The following is a 19,132-nucleotide window of genomic DNA, read 5'->3' on the forward strand; positions in this document are numbered from 1 at the left end:
TATTGCCTGATTAGCGGGCAGTGACGTCTCTTCGGCGCAGCTTCTCTGGTTTCCAGCAGGGGTCGACACACCTTGACCCAAGAGCCAAATCTGGCCCACTGCCTATAATTTGTACAGCCTGCTAGCTAAAAATGGCTTTTACATTTTTTAATGGTTGGAGAAATAACTCAAAAAAAGAATATTTCATGACATGTACAAATTGTATAAAATTTGAATTTCAGCATCCAAAAATAAAGTGTGACAGGAACACAACTATGCTCATTCACTTTGTAGTCTTTGGCTAAGCTAAGAGCAGAGTTGAGTAGTTGTAGCAGAGACCATCTGTCTAGCCCACGAAACATAAATATTTCCGAATTGGCCTTTTAAGAAACATCTGCTGACCCCTAGTTTATAGAGCTATTGCATTTTTTCCATACAGAAAATAAGCCTGAGTCTACCACATACTTGAAGATCATTAGTGAAGAAATATTAATTTATTTCATATCAAGAAAAACTGGTGTTCTTAAGAAACAGTCTCGGTCGTGTTTGAAAGCTGTGATGTGGTAAGATGTTCAGATCATTTGAGCATCCCCTTTTCTCAGCGGTCAGGAATAGAGAATCTGCTGGGTGGAAATTCCTCCTGCGTGAGAGACGGGATGGGAGGATCGGACAGGAGAAGGGACGCATTTGAGGAAGCAGAAACAAGGACACGAGGGCTTGACGATATAGCTCTGTCTTGGCATTGCGTGCAAATATTTTAAAATTTTGTTTTTGACAGCCAGTGGTGGGAGCTGCCTTCTTGAAGTCTCCCGCTTTGCTGCCTGGGAACCCTGCTCCTCAGCTGGCGAGGTCCCTGACTGTGCTCCATGGCTGCCCTCAGGAAACCAGGGGTGGGGATTCTGGAAAAGACTTCCCTGCTGAGTCACTGCCTGAAAATATCCCGGGTAAAGTTCTCTTGTTGAAATATACAGGAAGTTCCCAAGAAAGTGTCAGAAAGACAAGCTTGCACCTCGCAGGAGTGGCATCCTCCTAATGTCCCTGCACCACCATCCACCCAGGTCTTAAATCAGAATCCAGGGTCTTCCGATTGACTGGGGCCGCTACCTCACCCCACATCCAATTAGTCTCCCAAATCCCCTCAGTTCTACTCTCTGAATGTCACATGAAAACCTCTAAGTCCCTCTCCTCCTTCCACTCCACGTTTTCAGGAGTTTGTTGTTTTTGTTGATTGTTTCTTTGTTGCCAGGAGTAGGCTCAGCCTTCTATCTAGCCTCCTGCCTCCAGGCCCCCAGCACTCAAAACACACCCGTGGAAAGAATGTAGAAAACAAAGAATTTGAAATGAGAAAAACAGCATAGATGATACATCAACAAAACAGAATCTTTTGAAGAGAAACAATGAAAGCAAAAGAGAAAAACTACTAGACAGTTTAATCAGGAGAAACTAAGTCGGCAAAAATATCCAACATGAGAAGAGAAGGGGGTCATAGCCACAAATACAGTATAGGTGCTTCAAAGTTATAATCAAAGAACACAGCTAACTATATAAATCCTCTGAGAACGCCGGGGCCCAGAGAGCTGCCCGATTCATTTGACCTGGGGGAGATAAGGCTACTTCTCCTGGCTAACTCCTCATGCTTGTTTATTGTGTCTCAGCTTAAATGTCATTTTCTTGGGAACCTTCCTAAATCTACCAGACCATATCAAAAGCCCCTGTTCTAAATTCTCATAATGCCATCTATTTTTCATCTTTAGCACTTAACACATGAAGATCATGCAGTTATTTCTATAAATTTTTGGTTTAATGTTTGTACCCCAATGGAGCAGGGCTGACTCAGATGTCATTATTATAGTCTAAGTTTCCAGCAGGATACTTTCTGTGCTTGCTGTTCCTCCAACCCCACAAAACATCCTTAAATAATTTTTTAAATCAAGGACTAAGAGCAAGTCAGGAGCCAGGTGGCTTCTGAACTGGACCCCTGGCCCAGCAGAGATTAGCCACGGCTCCTCAGATGGTTCTACCTATCCTTCCCTTGAAGCACTGACCCTCCAATGCAGAAGGCCTATGTGAGTTTCTCACAGAAATAATAGGCATCAGAAGTACATCAGCCTTGTAGCTGGGCAGTATCCAGCCTAGTAGAGACTGGACAAAGAGATTATTAAATTCATATTTACATCTTTAATAAGAGCCAGACACACCTGCACTAGAATCATAAATTAGAGCTCCCTTGTTTTTCTTTGTTCTAGTGAGGTGATTTGGGGGAACTCACGGCAAAACTGTGCACGTGATCAATGTAGAGGGTATGAGCACCCTAAACGGTTGTGTGGACCCAAGTGTCAGTCCTGGGTGGACCCTGAAGAGCCCTTCCTATTTCAGAATGTGTAAACTCCTCAGCTCTAGCAGTGGAGGTATATGATAACTTTCCTCCTTCCAGTTGCAAGTATTTCAGAGGAATCAAAGACTCTGACTCTACCATCCAGGCTGATTTTACAGATGCATAAGCTCAAGCCTAGGGCAGGTATTTGGCAAACCCCTAAAATCACCTGTGTTACTCCTGGCTGACTTCACATTGCTTTTGCAAAAACCCACCTGTATCTTTTGATCAACTCAAAACTAATTAAAAACATAAGAAGAAAACTGAATATAAAGGTGTTGAGCTTAATTGAACAGGTGCTTGATAATTAAAAGCAATTTATGGTGCCACTGAAGGGTCCTTACCTCCTATGCCCATAACCTGCTATAGTTCCAGGAACAACTCTACCCATTGTTTTCCTATTAAAATAGGGCACCCTTGCTAAATTAACCTATTACATGCCAAGGACAGCAAAGACAGACCTATAGTGGTCCAAACTCAGTGGCTTTGAGAATGGAAACAGAAGGGTCTTAGAGAAGCTTTGGAGGAAGACAGAACAATGTTAGGGACTGAAGTGAGAGGTGAGGAAGAGGTAAGCAGTGAGACTGTTCACACGGCATGACACCCAGCTATTTGCTCTTTCCCCAGGGTCAGCCCTGCTCCTCAGTCCTAAATAAGCCTGTGAGGAATGTTGACCTTTGTAAACTGGATAGTGTTCAGGCCTGTCTTGCTAAATCTTGGTTTATGGGCTGCTGATTTGGAAAGAACAATGACTCTTTCTTGTCAGCAGGACAAGTGCACGCAGGCAACCAAGGTAAATATTGCACAACAGGCAGAGCGTGTGCTATGTCAGGGTAGCAGTGTACCAGCTTAGCATGGAAGGCAAGAAAACCTCAGCTAGGAGGCTGGAGGAGGTGGGGTGAGAGGGACATGGGGGAGACGGATGGGGAGGGTGGGGCAGAAGTGCCCCTACGTGGATGAGGAGGGTGGGGGAAAAGTGCCCCTACATATGATATGCCCCAAACAGGGTTGGTCAACTCCACTGAAGAGACTCGAGAGAACACCAGGCTGCCAACCTGTTAGTATATACACCCACCATAAGGGCTCAGAACTAAATTCAGAGTTGGATAGTATTTTGCTTTCCCAAACTAACGAGTCCTGGTTCTGTGACTTCAGGATAGCTGAGGAAGACAATCGGAGCTGTTGGGTCTAGACAAGGTGCATTCTCTGCCTCGAAGTCTGTTGTACAGCCAGCTTAGCCCCACAGTTCTTACCTGCACCAAAGTCTCAACCTGAAGCTAGGGCCCATCTTTCTCCCCTACTTCACATTTCCCTGCCCCTATATCTTAAACATCTGCTGACTCTGCCCAGCAGGCTCTCCTATCTCTCAGGGAATTGATCACCATGCTCTCCTAACTGTGCTCCAGGCTCCCAAATTCTGAATAATGAGCAACACAAACGGCCCTTTCTATTGCAAGCAAAAGCCCTTGGAAGTGTCTGTGTGAGTCCCACAGCTCAACTGGAAGAGAGAGGTCCTCTTACCCAAGTAAGGCAGAAGGGAGGGCGAGGTGGAGATAGCATACCTGTCAAAGGAGGGTCTCTCCCCTGCATCAAAAGCATCTCTGAGCTGCTTCACCAGGTTGTCCTGCCCAGGCAGTCGGAAGATGCCCTCCTCATTCAGGCCATGCTCACGGATGAACTCTGCACACTTCTCCACAAGGATAGGCACCAGGTGGGGGCCAAATTTCTGCTCATAGGCTACAGTCTCATCCAAGCGCTGGCCGAACACCGCTGGGAAGAGAAAAACAGAACGTGCCCATCACTCTGACTTCCCTGGGATGAAGTGACAGGCCAAAGTACTTTCCTAGTTCTTGATTTTCCGTGTTCTCTATGACCTCAGAGGTTTTATAGAAATTATACTAAACAAAATAGAGGGAAAAAATCACCCACAATATTTCCTAGGGCTATAAATTTGGGACTGGAAATTGGGGAAGTCTGTCAGTCTTTTTCCATTGACACACATATTTATGTATTTAAAATAATAATTGACTTTTACTGAGTATGCTAGGAATTGTTACTTGTATGCTAGGAATTGTACTTAGCACTTTGCACATCTTTTCTTATTTAATCTTGACAGCAATCCCATAAAGTGGTATTGTGATACCCACCTTACTGTTAAAGTCACTGAACCTTATGGCACTGATGAACTTGCCAAGGTCAAGTGCCAGGGCATTCCATAGTCAAAATTCAAGCCCAGGCAGTAAATGCAAGAGAATGTGCTCTTAACTGGAGCAGCCACCAGGTCATTTTGAATATTCTGCTTATCATATAGCATTAAAGCAGAACAGTCTGTCATGTGGATGTCTCAGAACATATTAAACAATTGTGGCATTTCTAATAATTTAGGTTGTTTACTATGTTTTACCACTATTAACATTGGCACACAAGAACATATTCATTCCCCTAGCAGAGTTCCTGGAATGTACATAGTACAATGTAATATTTCTAATTCATTGTTTAATTATTTGACATTGGATGAATGAACATGGGCTTTTTATTCTTTCGAACTATTTCCTTAGGGCAAAGTCCCACATGTAGAATTACTAGGTCACATGGCTTGAACATTTTTATCACTCAATGGTATGCAAATTGCTTTCCAAAAATATTGTTCCAAATTACACTGCCTCCAGCAAAGCATGTGTGGGCCAGCACCTCCCCAGCCCTCTTAGCACTCAGCTCTGGCCTTTCCCTACCCCAGCAGCTTAACAAGCTTGGTTTATAAGTCAGGATAATCATTGGCTACTCATTTTTTCCCCCTCCAGGTCCCAGTGCCCTTGGTATCCTGGAGGTTCAGAAAACAGGTCATGGTTTCAGCTCTGTTCTGCCTGAGTTTCCCTCTGTTATAATTAGGACTGTGTGCCATCCACCAATCCAACCCAAGGACACGGGTTCCCAAAGCCCTTTGGTTTTCTCCATGATTCTTTCCCTATTTGGTCCCCTGGACCCAGTCTCTGATTAATGTGGATTCCACCTGTAAAGAGCTGTAATGAGTCTTGAATCTCCTACATCCTTTCCACCCCCACCTACTGCCCTAAGCCAGGCCAGGCTGGACTCCTCTCTTACCAATGACTGTGTTTCTTCCCTTCTAATATGTCCAAAACCCTCCTGCTACTTATCCTTCCAAACTTCTAGTCTACTTGAACACACTCCCCACTCTTCTTAATAGTCGTCCACATCTTCCCAAATTGCTACAGGAGTGTTTTTCAAATTACCCTTCAAAGTCCTAGGGGGTTCCTCTGAATCCATTTCCTCATCACATTGTGAGCTTGAGAGGTGAGGGCATGGGATCTAGGAACAGCTGAACAAGTGGGTCTGTGTTCTCCCTACTGCCAGGGGAGTCCAACCTGCAACCCACGGGCCACATGCAACTCAGGATGGCTATGAATGTAGCCCAACACAAAATTGGAAATCTACTTAAAACATATATCTTTTGTGATTATGTGTCACAATGTATTTAATGTGTGGCCCAAGGCAACCCTTCCTCTTCCACTATGGCCTCAGAGATGCCAAAAGGTTAGACACCCCTGAGCCTACTCCCAACCAGCCCTGCCAGCCTCTTGTATATTTTACTTGTGTTTCAGTGACACTGATTAAATATTTTTGTCGTTGAAGTTTGAGAGCCGGTGCTAACATTCTTTAGGTTGGCATTCAGCCTGGCCCCCTCCTACCTTTCTGGCCTGACTTCCTGCCACTCCCCCAGAGGCACCTCACCCTCGTGTTCCCAAAGCCCACAGTCCTCCCCAGTCTTCATGCTCTTGGATGGTTTCTTCTCACTGCCCAGTCTGTTCATCTCTCCCCTCACTGTCTGCTGGAATTCTATTTGTCTTCCTTCGCCTGATTCAAATATCATCACCTCTGCTAAGCCTTCCATGACCCCAGCCTGAGAGATTCTCTCTCTACTCTGTGTACCCATATCCTTCTCAAATACCCCAGCCCCTTTCCACACTGTGCTGTAATTATTTGTAGGTCCCTGTGCCCTCTATATGACTGTAAGCTCCCCAATGCTAGAAATATGGGATGATCTCTTTACATTCCCAGTGTTTAGCATATAACCTGGCAAAAGGTAGAGAGTCAAGAAATTTTGCTAAATTGCTTAATGAATTACTTCATCTTCAAGCAAATGCTTTCCATGACTAATAATAATTTTGGCATTTACTTAGCTTAAACACTAGTAGAGATATCCTCAGTAGATAAGTTCAGCTTCACACTAACATTTTTTAGTGCCCTGCCATGTGCTAGCAGCAGGCCTATTAATAGGCTATTCAGGAAAGGAAATGTTATGTTTGATTAGCATCCCATCAAATTGTGTAAAAAAATGACCCCATATAAAATGATGAAAAACAATTAGAGAATGTCAATACAATATAGAATAAGATTCCCATTGGTCCATGAAAGGAGCTGGAAAGATATTTTCACCAAATTGGAGGAAAATAATTGAAGTACTCTGACTTAAAATATAGACTACATGGCACTTGTAAAGTTCCCTTTGAAGGGTCCAGGGAAGAATGTTTCAAATGGAGAGGTACATGTGTTTCAGAGCAGTTGAAACTTGAGATCAAGGGGCCCAGGGGACCCCATTCAGGAAAGATTTCCCAAACACAATGTAACAGTGTGCATGGAGATGTCAGAGCTGTCAAATGTGAGCTGCATGTCTAAGGTACCAAGGCAGAAACTCCAATTCACAGGTGATCTGGAATCGAGCTCCCTTCACACCCCTCTGCACAGTCAGCCCTCTAACACATCTCCTCCTCTGAGTCTGCCTTGTCCTGTGTTCATTCTCTTTCTTCCCATACTCCACAGCCAGTCATTTCAATGCCACTCTCACCAATACACTCATTTCCCAAATTTCCTTTTCTCTCCATCATCTCCACTCTGCCATTTCCACTACTCTCTCCTTGCCTTCATCAGGCCATGGAGAGCCATGAGGGAAGGTAGCAGAATGGATTGTGGAGATTTGTATTTCCAGTCTCTTTAAGGTCTTGGTTTCAAACCTTCACCACCTACCTTGAGCTCACCACCATTCCCTCTCCTATCTCAGCGGGTGACCTCGTCTCCTCTTTCCCTTATCTCCCCAAATTGAGGATATCATGAGTGAATGCCCTCATTTCCAGTTTCTGCTTCTCTCATCCTTCCTCCAGTCTGTCTGCCTGTCTCTCTCAGAGGAAGAAAAGGACCCTGTGCTTTCACCTACGGTGATGTTTCCTTCAACTGTGTGTTTCATCCATTTTCACCTCTTCTAGGATTTCACTTCTTCTTTTTTGTATTTTATTTTTTTTCTCTTTCAATTAAAAGAGCCCACATGAGCTTAAGTCTTTGTCAATTTATTAAAGACTAATCTCCTATCCCACATCTCAAACAACTAATACTCATCCTGCTTCTCTTCACCAATATACTCATCAAAAAACTTGTCTACTTCTCAAAAGAGCCTTCCATCCTCACAGTCTTTACTTCTTCCCTTAGCATTCACTTTTCAATCCCTCAACCCATCCCCATCTGGTTTAATCAACTTGCATCTTTCCAGCTAATCTGGTCAATAAAAACACCAGGCAAATGTGACCTGTGTTTATTCCACTCTGTTGGTCTTCACGGAAGACTCTGATGGTATTGATTTTTCTTCCTCCTCAAGACCTTCTCCATACATGACCACAAAACCATCCACTCTCATTTTATTCCCACATCCCTGGTGGCTCCTTTGCAGTCCCCTTTATGGGCCCCTTCCTCTACCTTCTGTATCATTTCCAGGCACTCCAGCTCAGTTGTCCTCCCACTCTAGACATTCTCCTTGGGAAAGGTCACATAATTCCATACATCTGAATATCACCTACAGACCAGTAACTTAAAGTCCACATATCTGGGCCAGATCTCACTATGTCCATTATCTCTTTCTCCATCATTTCTTTCTCTTCCCTCCTCTCTCTCTCCTCTATTCCATTAGTCCAATATATAATGATTAGTTTTCCCAGTGTCCTCTTCAATCTCACTTTCATGTGCCCCCAACATTCACAAATCACTCCTTCTCCTGTAGCCTTCCTTGCAAGCAACAGCATTCCGTCAATCCAGCAATCAAGCACCAGGCACTTTCCTAGACATACAAAGCCACTTCCTGAGGATACAAAGCCATTAACAAAAGGTACTTGCACTCAACTAACCCAAGCAGCAAACATGTGAGTTTTCAAATCATCTGCAACACCCCTCTTTCCCTCCAGATAGATTAGTACAACCTAAATGCACTTTAAACTGTCTCTCTTCTCTACCCTTGATGCTACTTTCAAAATTACTGTAATAGTTTCTTTTGCAAACTCTGTTTTTTGCATATTCCTCTCATTTGAATTCACAAATCATTCAGCAAATATAGACTGAGCATCTGCTGTGGGCAAGCCTCTTTGGTAGCTGGAGATTATGATAGAAACAGTGAAAAATGGTCTTGTCCTGGCTGGTATGGCTCAGTGGATTGAGTGCCAGCCTATGAACCAAAGGGTCACCGGTTTGATTCCCAGTCAGGGCACATGCCTGGGTTGCAGGCCATGACCCCCAGCAACAGCATATTGATGTTTCTCTCTCTCTCTCTTTCTCCCTCCCTTCCCTTTCTAAAAATAAATAAATAAAATCTTTAAAAAAAAGAAATAAAAATGGTCTTTGCTCTTGTAAACTCTGGAACAAATGCCCTTCCTTCTTTTCCCCACCTAGAAACCTGATCTTAATGCAGGCTGAGTTCAGAGGTCTTCACCTCAGAGACTCACTCACTGTGCTCTGTGCTTGCAGAGCTCCCTGTATATACCTCTATTCTATCACCTCTCATGGAGTTTTACAATGATTTATTTAAACATCTCTCTCTTCCACTGGACTGTGGGCTCCTCAAAGGTGGACAGCCTGTCTGGCTCACCATCTATTTTTATCTCCTGGCACAGAGCCTGGCACATGATGGACCAGTTCTCAATGAGCTGTTATTACCTGCTGTCTCCCATCCCTCCTGTTCTCAGCCTTGTCTCTCCTGAATGAACTCTGATCAGCATTTCTTCATACTTGCACTTGTCAAGATCAGTGGCCTAATTCACATTTTTTAATCCTGGGGTCACGTTCTCTGCCTTCATATTAATTTCTCTATCAGCAACATGTGACACAGCAAATCACTCCTTCTTCCTGAGACATATTTTCACATGGCTTCTGGTCTGCCACTCTCTCAGCTCTCCATTTATCTCATTAGCTGCTCCTTCTCAGCCTTTTCTGATGATTCCTCCTTTTCTCCCTGTCCTCTAAATGTCAGAGTGTCCTGGGCTTTCCTTTCCTCATCTGCACATACTTTGTAACCTCAATGCTTTATTAAATATCATCCATATGATAAAGACTTCAAACTTTATGTCTCCAGCCTGCAAATCAGCCAAAGCTATTCTCTCCAGCAAGGGGTAACTGCTGCAAGCTCTACAGACATCAGGACCAACAGGGTCCCTTCTCACATGAGAGAAAGAGCATCCTTGTTTGTTTGTTTGCTTCATTGTTTGTCTAGGGCAGGCTTCGTCATTCTTCATCTCAGATCATATATGAGGAGTTCAGAGTATGAAACATCCCTGGAACTCCAGAAACCCAATCTTCAGTTCTCCCTCCCTCTGACTTCTGGGTCCTGATTGCTACCCTCTGATCCTGGGTGGACAAGAAATAGACTAAATAAGGGGACATAGATGAACTGAGACATCCCAATGAAATTCAGAAATGTTCTAGGGAAGAAGGAAGATAGAAGATGGGGGTGGGAGATCAAAGACCACTCTCCAAGGACACCAAGGGACCAACCCAGGCCTCCTGTTCTGTGCCATGACCTCCTAGGTAGTACCTGCCCTTTCATTGAACTATTGCTCACAGCTCTTTCTACCCTCTGCCAGCCACTCATTTACTCAGAACTGCTCATTATGCCGGACCAGTCAAGATTGAGAGAGGCATTTCTGTCTTAACAGACACGAATTGTAATTGATCAGCTAATTATATCATGTAATAATTCTTAATACATTTAATTAAGCTACTTCTACGACAAACTGCTCTAGACACTTTCACATGTGCTCTCATTTACTCCTCATAAGAACCCTAGGAAGTAGATATTACTATTCCATTTTACAGATGAGAAAACTGAGACTCAGATTAGGAATTTGCCCGAGGCCATATTTGCCCCATGGTTCTAAATTCAGTGATTTAATCCCTTCTGTTTAAAGTAAGTGTAATAAAATTATCTAGGAGAAATTAGAGACATCAGCCAAGTTTCAAGGGGAGGGAGATGGAGGTGGAGAGCTGCCCAGTCTCTGCTCACAGGCCATCCTCCAGCCCGTATTTCTCAAGACTCCTCCGCAGTTTTGATAAAAAGCCCCAGGACACTGGGTTGGTTTGGGGAAGTGAAAATGGAAGGATTAGCTGTCACCTCCTTTCTAAACTGGTCCCTCCTTCATCATCATTCAAACACTCCTGGGTTCAGGACAAGAGTCCCTTCCCATTCCAGGTCACCAGGTGAGCCTGCCCCACTCCCATCCTGCTCCCTGCTTCCCCCCTTCCCATCGGCCCTGCCCTGTGGGCCAAGAGCTGGTACCTGCTTCCCATGGGCTCAGTTCCAGGAGCCTTATTATCCCTGACAGGAAAGGGACGAAGGGAAGCCTGGGCAAAATGTCGTTTAGCAGAAGAATTGAATCACAAAATGAATAAGAAATACCTTGCTTTCGAAGCTTGCGGATTTTCTTCCTGAAATTCCAGCCGAAGAGCAGTACCAGAGAGGGAAAGCCACAGCCCATTTCCCACTGCGGCATCCTGGGAATATGAGGCAGGCAAGGGCGAGGAATCGCAGCCTCTGCTGGGCCAGCCTCAAGCCTTTCCTCCTCCCCAGGCTGGAAGAACCACCCTCTGTCTCTTTCAGACCAGCACATGCTTGTAAATACTGCTCCGGTTCTGACTCCAGCACGGAAACTCTGGGATCTGCAGGCACCTGCCCCAGGCCCTCCCTTCCTCCTTCCCACACCACTTCCCCTCCCCACTCACCTTTACACACATGACTCTTGGCTTTTAAAGACTGAACATAAAGCTGTCAGGGCCCACAATAAAAATAAGTGCCTCCTTTTACTTAGCAGCTAATTGTCAACTGCCATTCAAGGGATACCAAGGAGGTGGGTTAAAAAAAAAAATCCCTCCCACAAGCCTTTACCAGCATTGTCCCATATATCAAAGCATCTGGCAGGAACACAGGAGTTCACTTAGCATTAATGAAGCCAGCCCACCCTTCCCTGGAAATGCTTTCACCGCCGCAGGTGGTTCAGTCAAACCTTCAGAGAGAGGTCTTCGATGTGGGTTGTTGGATAAACTGAGATGATTTTTCTCCTCCCATTGAGATGATTTAGCAAATAGAGCAGCAACCCTACCAGACAGACCCAAGAGACTTGAAATGGATTCTTGGCATCACTAGGGTGGGAGATGGGTGTTGGGGTTGACAGATGGGGGTGGGGGTGCTGATAGACAGGAGCAGGGAGGATTGCCAGGAAAGACCCTGGGTGGTATGATGTTGCCAGCCAAGTGTTCATCCCTCCACTCACTCACAGGACAGGAATAGAGGACTCATCTTGGATACCACATTCTTGTTCATGGTATATTTATTCCTATGTCCTAACAATGTTACCTCTGAAATATCTCACAAACCTATTTACTTCTCTCCATCCCCACCACTCCCCCCTCTTCTAAACCACCTTGGAATGAAGACTAACATCTTTAACAAGGCTATTTCCACTGTTATCACCTTCCTCTCAGTCCAAAGCCTATTATTTCTGTCACAGGACCTTTGCCCATGCTATTTCTCTGACTGAGACACTTCCTCTTCCCATTTCTCTGCCTAGTTAGCCCCTATTGGCCCTTCAGATTTAAGCTGTTCACTACTTCAGGGCTTCCTTGAATTTCTTGATAAACACAATCCCCTCCCACATGTTATCATGTGTTTTTCCTTTGTGGTACTCTTCAGAGTTGTAATATTATGATTTTCTTCAGATTTTTAAAAATTAACTTCTCTGTCTTCTACTATACTGTGAGTTCCTTGAGAGAACATACTTCCTTTTTTCTTTTTCTCTCCCCTCTCTCTCTTTATCCCTATCTCTCTCTCTCTCTCTCTCACTGTTGCACCCCTGGTGCTAGTACAGTGCTTAGCATATGACACATGATCAGGAAACATTTATTGAGTAAATGAATAAATTTATATCTGTCTGCTGTTGGGATCTGAGGGGAGAAAAATGAAGGAATTAACAAAAATAAGTAAAAATCATCCCTCATAAGTCCAGTTTAGCTAAAGAGCAAGAACCAGAACATATGGAATAGCAGTGAATCACAGCAGCAGCATATTCTCACAAGCTAAACTCTGCTACAGATTGTGAAATCATGTACTGAAGGCCACAGAACTTAAAAATGAGAGGAAGTAAAGGAACCTAGACATTTAACAATTCAATATTCACATACTCTATGCCTGGTGTTGGCAAACGCACAAAGATGCTTAACACATGGGACCTACCCCAGGGTCTTATAATCTGGTTGGCCTGAGCAGAGCTATGCACAATTTAGTGCAGTGCTTATGCACCCAGAAATGGCCTGGGAACAAATTTCAGATGGCCAGACTCCAGAGGAAGAGGGCAAAGCAGGTCCTGAGTAACAGTTTGCAACATGAACTGCCTGCTCCCTGTGGATGGGAGAGAGACCAGGTTTCAATGTGGGAATCTAGGGAAGGCAGAGTCTTCTTACTAAAAGAAGGGAGTGTTTTGGAGAAAATGGCCAGCTGTGAGCCTGAGAACAGAAACAGAGATGTGTTCTCCTCTCTTCCTTTTCCCTACTTAATTTGAGAAAACCTGGAACTGCATCCAGTACTTCTGAGTAAGGTGCTGCTCTCTTAGGTTGGATTGATAGTAAGAAATATGTATTTGGCCTTTGACTCCTTTCCTAGCACAGGGCTCCTAAAACTTTTGGAATTTCCTGCACAAGAGTTATAAAGGTATCTTTATCTTTTGGGAATTACCTAAGGATGGAGTAGAGGGGCTTGTTGCCAGCAGAACCAACCATGTGATTAGAGGCTTGGAACTTTCAGTCCCACCCTCCGAACTAAGAACTTAGGAGAGAAGGCCTGGAGGTTGAATCAATTGCCAATGGCCAATGATTTAATCAGTTGTACCTGTGTTATGAGACCTCCATAAGGACCCCAAAGGACAGGGCTCAGAGAGCTTCTGTGGTGGTAAACATGTGGAGATGTGAGCAGAGCAGAGTAAAGCTCCTGGAGAAAGCATAAAGGCTCCATGTCCCTTTCTCCACACTTTGCCCTACACTTGTCTTTCATCTGGCTATTTCTGAGTTACATCCTTTTATAATAACTCTCATCCAGCAAGTAAACTGGTTTCCTCAATTCTGTGAGCCATTTTAACAAATTAATCGAATCCAAGGAAGGGGTCATTGAAACCTCCAATCTATAGTCAGTAGTTCAGAAGCACAGGTGATAATCTGGGCTTGCATCTGAAGCATGTATGTGATTAAGGTCATTCCCGTAGCACTGAGCCCTTAACCTGTGGGCCTGATGCTATCTCTGAGTAAACAGTGCCAGAACTGAGTTAAACTGTAGAACACAGAGCTGGTGTCTGAGACGTGTAGGAATCATCTACACAACCACATTGGAACTGGTTCCTGAATCAGATAAGGTAAGAGGAATGCTCAGGGCCAGCTACAAGGCAGGAAGAGCCCTGGGGAAGAAGTTGGGTATGTTTTGGAAACCATGTAGGTCGTCTCTCCCATCAAGGGAGAAAAGGAGCCAGAAAGGAGACTAGGGCAGGAAGCATGACACAACTATCACTAGAATGACTTCTAAAACTTAAAGTTGGGATTCATTACCTGGGGTGTATAGATGAACTACAGGGATCTGAAATTATCCTGCAGTTGAACTCAAAATTGTTTTGTCTGAACATTTTTCTGGGGAGAGTATCCAAAGCTTTTATTGAATTCTTTAAGGGGTCTATTCATTTACTGAATAATGAAGATAAGCTGGTTGTCATTTAACAAAGTGGAAAGCCTAAGGGAGAAGAACACAGTGCTGCTATGGGAAGAGGGGACCATTCCTTTGCCCATTCATTTCATAAGTATTTATTGAGCATCTTCTCTGATTACATTCTGAGATACACCACTGCCCAAAACAGAGGGGGAAGTCCTGTGAAGTAAATCGAAGCTTTCATTTTAGTGAGGGGTGACCAACTTTGAACAAAACAAATGAGTGAAAATGTTAGAAGGTAAATGCCAAGGAGTAAAGTGAAGCAGGAAAGGGGGACAGGGAGGGCTTGGAGTAGCGTGGGGAAGGGGTTCAATATTAAATGAGATGATCAAGGGCAGGCTCATTGAGGTGATGTCTGAACAAAGACCTGAAGGAAGCAAGAGACCAAACCACACAGCTAACTGGGGAAAGAGAATTTTAGACAGAGGAAGCAGCAAGTGCAAGGACCCTGAACCAGAGGCATTTCTCTTCTTTGGAAAAAAGCAAGGAAGCTGGTGAATTTGGAGAGGAATGAGCATAGGAAAAGATTCTGGAAAACAAGGTCAAAGATAATGGAGGGGGCAGATTTTACACTGAGTCATTATAAGGGTTTTGACTTTTCCTCAAGATAGAAAAGAAATTATTGGACAATGCTGAGTGGAGAAGGACCTTGACATGACAGACAGGTTTAACAGGCTCACTTTGACTGCTCTGTTGAAAACAGACTATAATTCAGACAAGACAATATGGCACCTCAGCCAGGATTGTAGGAGCGAAGGATGTGAACAGTGGGGAGGTTCTGAGTGGAAAAAGCCATAGAAAGTTTCACAAAGCATTGCAATAAGGCAGCAGCAATATTCTCAGAGCTTTCCCATTGATTGAGGGTGCATGCCCTGCCCATCTAGCAGACCCAGGGGGCATTTACAAGTGGCATCCTGCTGTAGGGAAGAGAGCCAACCAGAGGCAGGAGCCCTGGCCCTGCTCCTCCACAGCTGAGTCCCTTGGACAAATCATTTACTTCTGAAGGACTGAAGTTTCTTGACTTACAAACAGGAAGAACATATGTCTGACTTGCTCTGGAACCTCAAACTGGACTCTGCTGCCTTCAAATGTCGTCTCTTCCTGAGATCTATCATTCTGGGTTCAATGAGATGCTTAAGGGACATCTGAAATGCCACATCAGAGCCAAACCCTGTTCCTTGAATAAATAAATAGTGCTGGACTCTTCTTTCCCCCGCCTTGGACTTTCCCCTGCCCACAGGACTTATGCTTGACTTGCTTCTCAGGGTGGGGGCCTTGGGGTGAGAGGAGGGAGAAACACCCATGTAGATTATGACAGAGTGCAGCAGTTCACTGTGGCAGCAAGACTGAACCGAGCATTGCACGGACACAGATGCTGATTACAGCACATAGACAGTATTTTGGCTCAGAGCAGGTGAATGATTAGACAACATCTACTACCCTTGTCAATATAGACAGCCTGAAGCACTGGCCTGGGGAAAATGGAAAATGTCAACAATTTCACAATACAGAGCAATAAGGAAGGTTGAATCTAAGCTTATGAAGGCTGAATAGCATATAATAGAACTTTAGTAAAAAAAAGATTCATCTCAGCCTGATTAACACCATAAAAATGTTGTTTAGGAAGTGGGAAATAGTAAATGAAACCATGCTACTTTGTAATAGATGGCCACTGTTCAGGAAGACTAAGGCAGGCACTCTTGAGCTTGGCTGTCTCATCCAAGTCACTTTTCTTATAGCCCCCAATGGACAGGTTACAGGGCACACAATTGCCTCCCTGCCCCAGATCCTGGAATCACAGGTGGACTTCAGACACTAGCTAAGATCACCTGGAGAGGAAAGTTAGAGGCTTGACAATAAGCATGGCCTCAGAGTTGTCCTCTGGTCTTCTTTGAACATCGTTCAAGGAAAGATGATGTCTGGAGCTACTTCCTCCCCATCCCTGAGATGTTACAGACACCTGCCCAGAAAAGCCTGCCAGAGTCCTTACCTCCAGAGGGTGTGCCAGCAACTCTCCTAAGGAATTTAACCCACTCCTCCATCTCTGCCTGGGAGCTGGCCATGAGGACATAGGAGTCCTGTCCTGTGCGACTCTGGTCCCATGAAGCTGGAGGAAGAAGTAACAATAATGAAGGTCTCAGAGTGGTAAGGAGCTAGAGCAGGGCAAAGCAAAGAGAAGCTGAATCTAAATCACTTCCATGGTTCAACTAAACAACCAGTCAAACAACACCAAAGCATTATCTACTTATCCTCAGTGGCACTAAATATCTGGTCACTTTTACTGTTTTTTGCTGAAGCTCTAATTCTATAGACAAACCATTTACCATAATAGTTTGCAATCAGGACGACTTGGGCTGAGTGCTGCTCCCATGGAGGACGGAAGCCATTTGCTATGAAAAAAGGAAGAGGAAATGCATGGGGCAGTTTCAGTATCAGAGGAGACGAGATCAGCCCATACAGATTTGAAGACTTCAGTTCCTTGTGCCAATCATGGATACTTCATGAGCTGGCCTTAAACTCTGTTGTGGGGATGGGGAGGGGAACAGCAGCTCAGTGGGGGAGGGACAATAAACATATGTGTGCCTTTCTCACAAAATCAGTACTTCCTGTTCAGGATTATTGACTGTTCTCCTGCCTGCACAAGACATGGCAGATGGTAAGTTCTCAGTATATATCTAATGGACAAATGAAGTTTGTTAGGACTTTCTTTACCATTTTTACTTTAAACACAAGATTATAAACATGTATGTGTAGTGTTTCCTGAATTGGTGTTCTCACATTGACGACGGGGTAGAGAAAATGACGGGGGGGGGGGGGGGGGTGGATGTGGTAGGGGAGAAGACCAAGAGAATGAGAAAAAGTGACAAAAGAGAAAAATGGGGACAGAGAAGGAGAGGAAGAAGGACAGCATCATATGTAGGTCTTAAGACAGACAAGAAAATAATAGCAATCCCTTTAAATTACAAGATACTATTATCATTTCAGAGTGCCTTCATAGACATCAACCCATTCTTCTCTCAATGTCAGGCAATTCCCTCAAAGAGAGCCTGTTTTAGCACCACATTTGTGGTCAAACCTATATTTTCTTGCAGGAAAACAAAAAGACTTTTAACTTCCTATTGGCTCTGGTCTCTTGAACCTATCTTAATGTCACCAAACCTCACCTTCCTTTACCCTTCGTGATGACTTAATTCTGAATCAACCTTATCATGGGGTCATCAGCCCTTCTGAGAAGAAGTGTCAGTCCATGGAAGCCCTGGCTATTCAGGAACATCCTGAGATCTGGGTGTTTCCAAAAGTAGAAAGGGAAGCAAAACATTCTTGGGTCAGAACTAAAACATGCCATAGAAGTCACAATAGCCCTTTGCTCTAGCATCATTTCCACTCTACAGATAATGTAAATGAAGCCCAGAAATGCCAAGGTACCTGCTTATTTGTACCCAGTTAAGTACTGCCAAACTCAGGGCAAGGCTCTTGGTCTCCCTTTTTCCAAAAGAGTTTCCATTAGCCCATATTGCTTCAAATTTTACCTTGGCCAAAATTCATGTGGCATCCTTCTCCATGCCTATACTCTACTGTGTTATTAAGAACATGCCTTTTCAGTTTAACCTGTTTCCTGGGAGATCCTTTAGTGTGATCATGGCAACCCCATTGAGAAACATCCAGCTCTCAAGATGTTTTGGAGTAGCCAGGGCTTCCATGGACTCAACCTTCTGGTCAGAAAATCTGCTAACCCAACGACAAGATTAATCCAAAATTGGGGTCACCCCAAAGACTAAAGAAGGTGATACACAGTGATATTAATACGGCTTTAAGAAACCAGAATCAAAAGGAATTTGAAAATCTTTTGTTGCCCTATAAAAAAATGTTTGAAAACATTGAAGTAGTAGGATGGGCTGTCTTTTGGGGAAATTGACTAACATTAATACAAAGCCCATGAATAGCAAGTCTTCCCTCAGGGACATACTTTCTCTGACTTATTTCATTCAACCTATGTCCCATATTGGGCTGTTTTCCTGGTCAGAAAGGAGCCTCCCTTCTTTTCTGTACCTGCCTAAAGAACTCTTATCCAGCTTTGAAACCTCACTCAAATGTTGTCTTTTCTAGAGAACCTTTATTAGTATCTTCTCCTCTCACTCCAAATTAAGTGAGGATCCCTATTCTATAAATTCCTTAACATTTTACCCTTACCTCTCTCACAGCAATAGCTAAATTATCTTGACATTGTTTTCCTTATCATTAATATCAAGGTAATTACTTAATATGTCCCAGACTAAAACCCTGATCTTCCCAAAAAAACTTGCTACATGCACAAATCTCAGCAAATGCATCCTTCCCATTGGTTAACTAAAAACCTTGCAATCAGCCTCGACTTCTCTTTCCTACATCCAATTCATCAGCAAATGAAGTCCCCTCTACCTTCAAACTGTATCCTTAAAATGATTATTTCTCACTCCTTCACTGTTCCTATCTCTGACTTGGATAATTGCAATAGCCTCTTTACTGGTCTCTCTTCTCCATCCTTGGCTCTTTTTATTCTCAACTCAAAATTTTTTAAAACAGCCCTGGCTGGAGTAGCTCAGTGGATTGAGCTTGGGCTGTGAACCAGGCAATGCAGGTTCGATTCCCAGTCAGAGTACATGCCTAGGTTGCAGGCCATGGCCCCCAGCAACCACACATTGATGTTTCTCTCTCTCTCTTTCTCCTTCCCT

At 44.0% G+C, this 19,132-nt stretch overlaps 1 protein-coding gene across 4 annotated transcripts in view; it reads right to left on the minus strand.

Annotated features, from left to right (window-relative positions):
* The window catches only part of ARHGAP25 (Rho GTPase activating protein 25), an 83,897-nt gene that overhangs the window by 12,651 nt on the left and 52,114 nt on the right, over nucleotides 1-19,132 (minus strand). For 2 of the 4 annotated variants that reach the window (XM_028517290.2, XM_036028138.1), the window contains exons 4-5: nucleotides 16,411-16,527; nucleotides 3,916-4,123 (exon numbers count right to left, since the gene is read on the minus strand). In XM_028517290.2, coding sequence (XP_028373091.2) covers nucleotides 3,916-4,123; nucleotides 16,411-16,527 — 325 coding nt within the window. Of the gene's footprint in view, nucleotides 1-3,915; nucleotides 4,124-11,078; nucleotides 11,322-16,410; nucleotides 16,528-19,132 lie in introns of those variants that run through there. The other 2 variants (XM_036028139.1, XM_028517291.2) reach the window with 2 other exon arrangements.

Source organism: Phyllostomus discolor, chromosome 6 (genome assembly GCF_004126475.2).
Source record: "Phyllostomus discolor isolate MPI-MPIP mPhyDis1 chromosome 6, mPhyDis1.pri.v3, whole genome shotgun sequence".
In the NCBI taxonomy this organism is placed as follows: Eukaryota; Metazoa; Chordata; class Mammalia; order Chiroptera; family Phyllostomidae; genus Phyllostomus; species Phyllostomus discolor.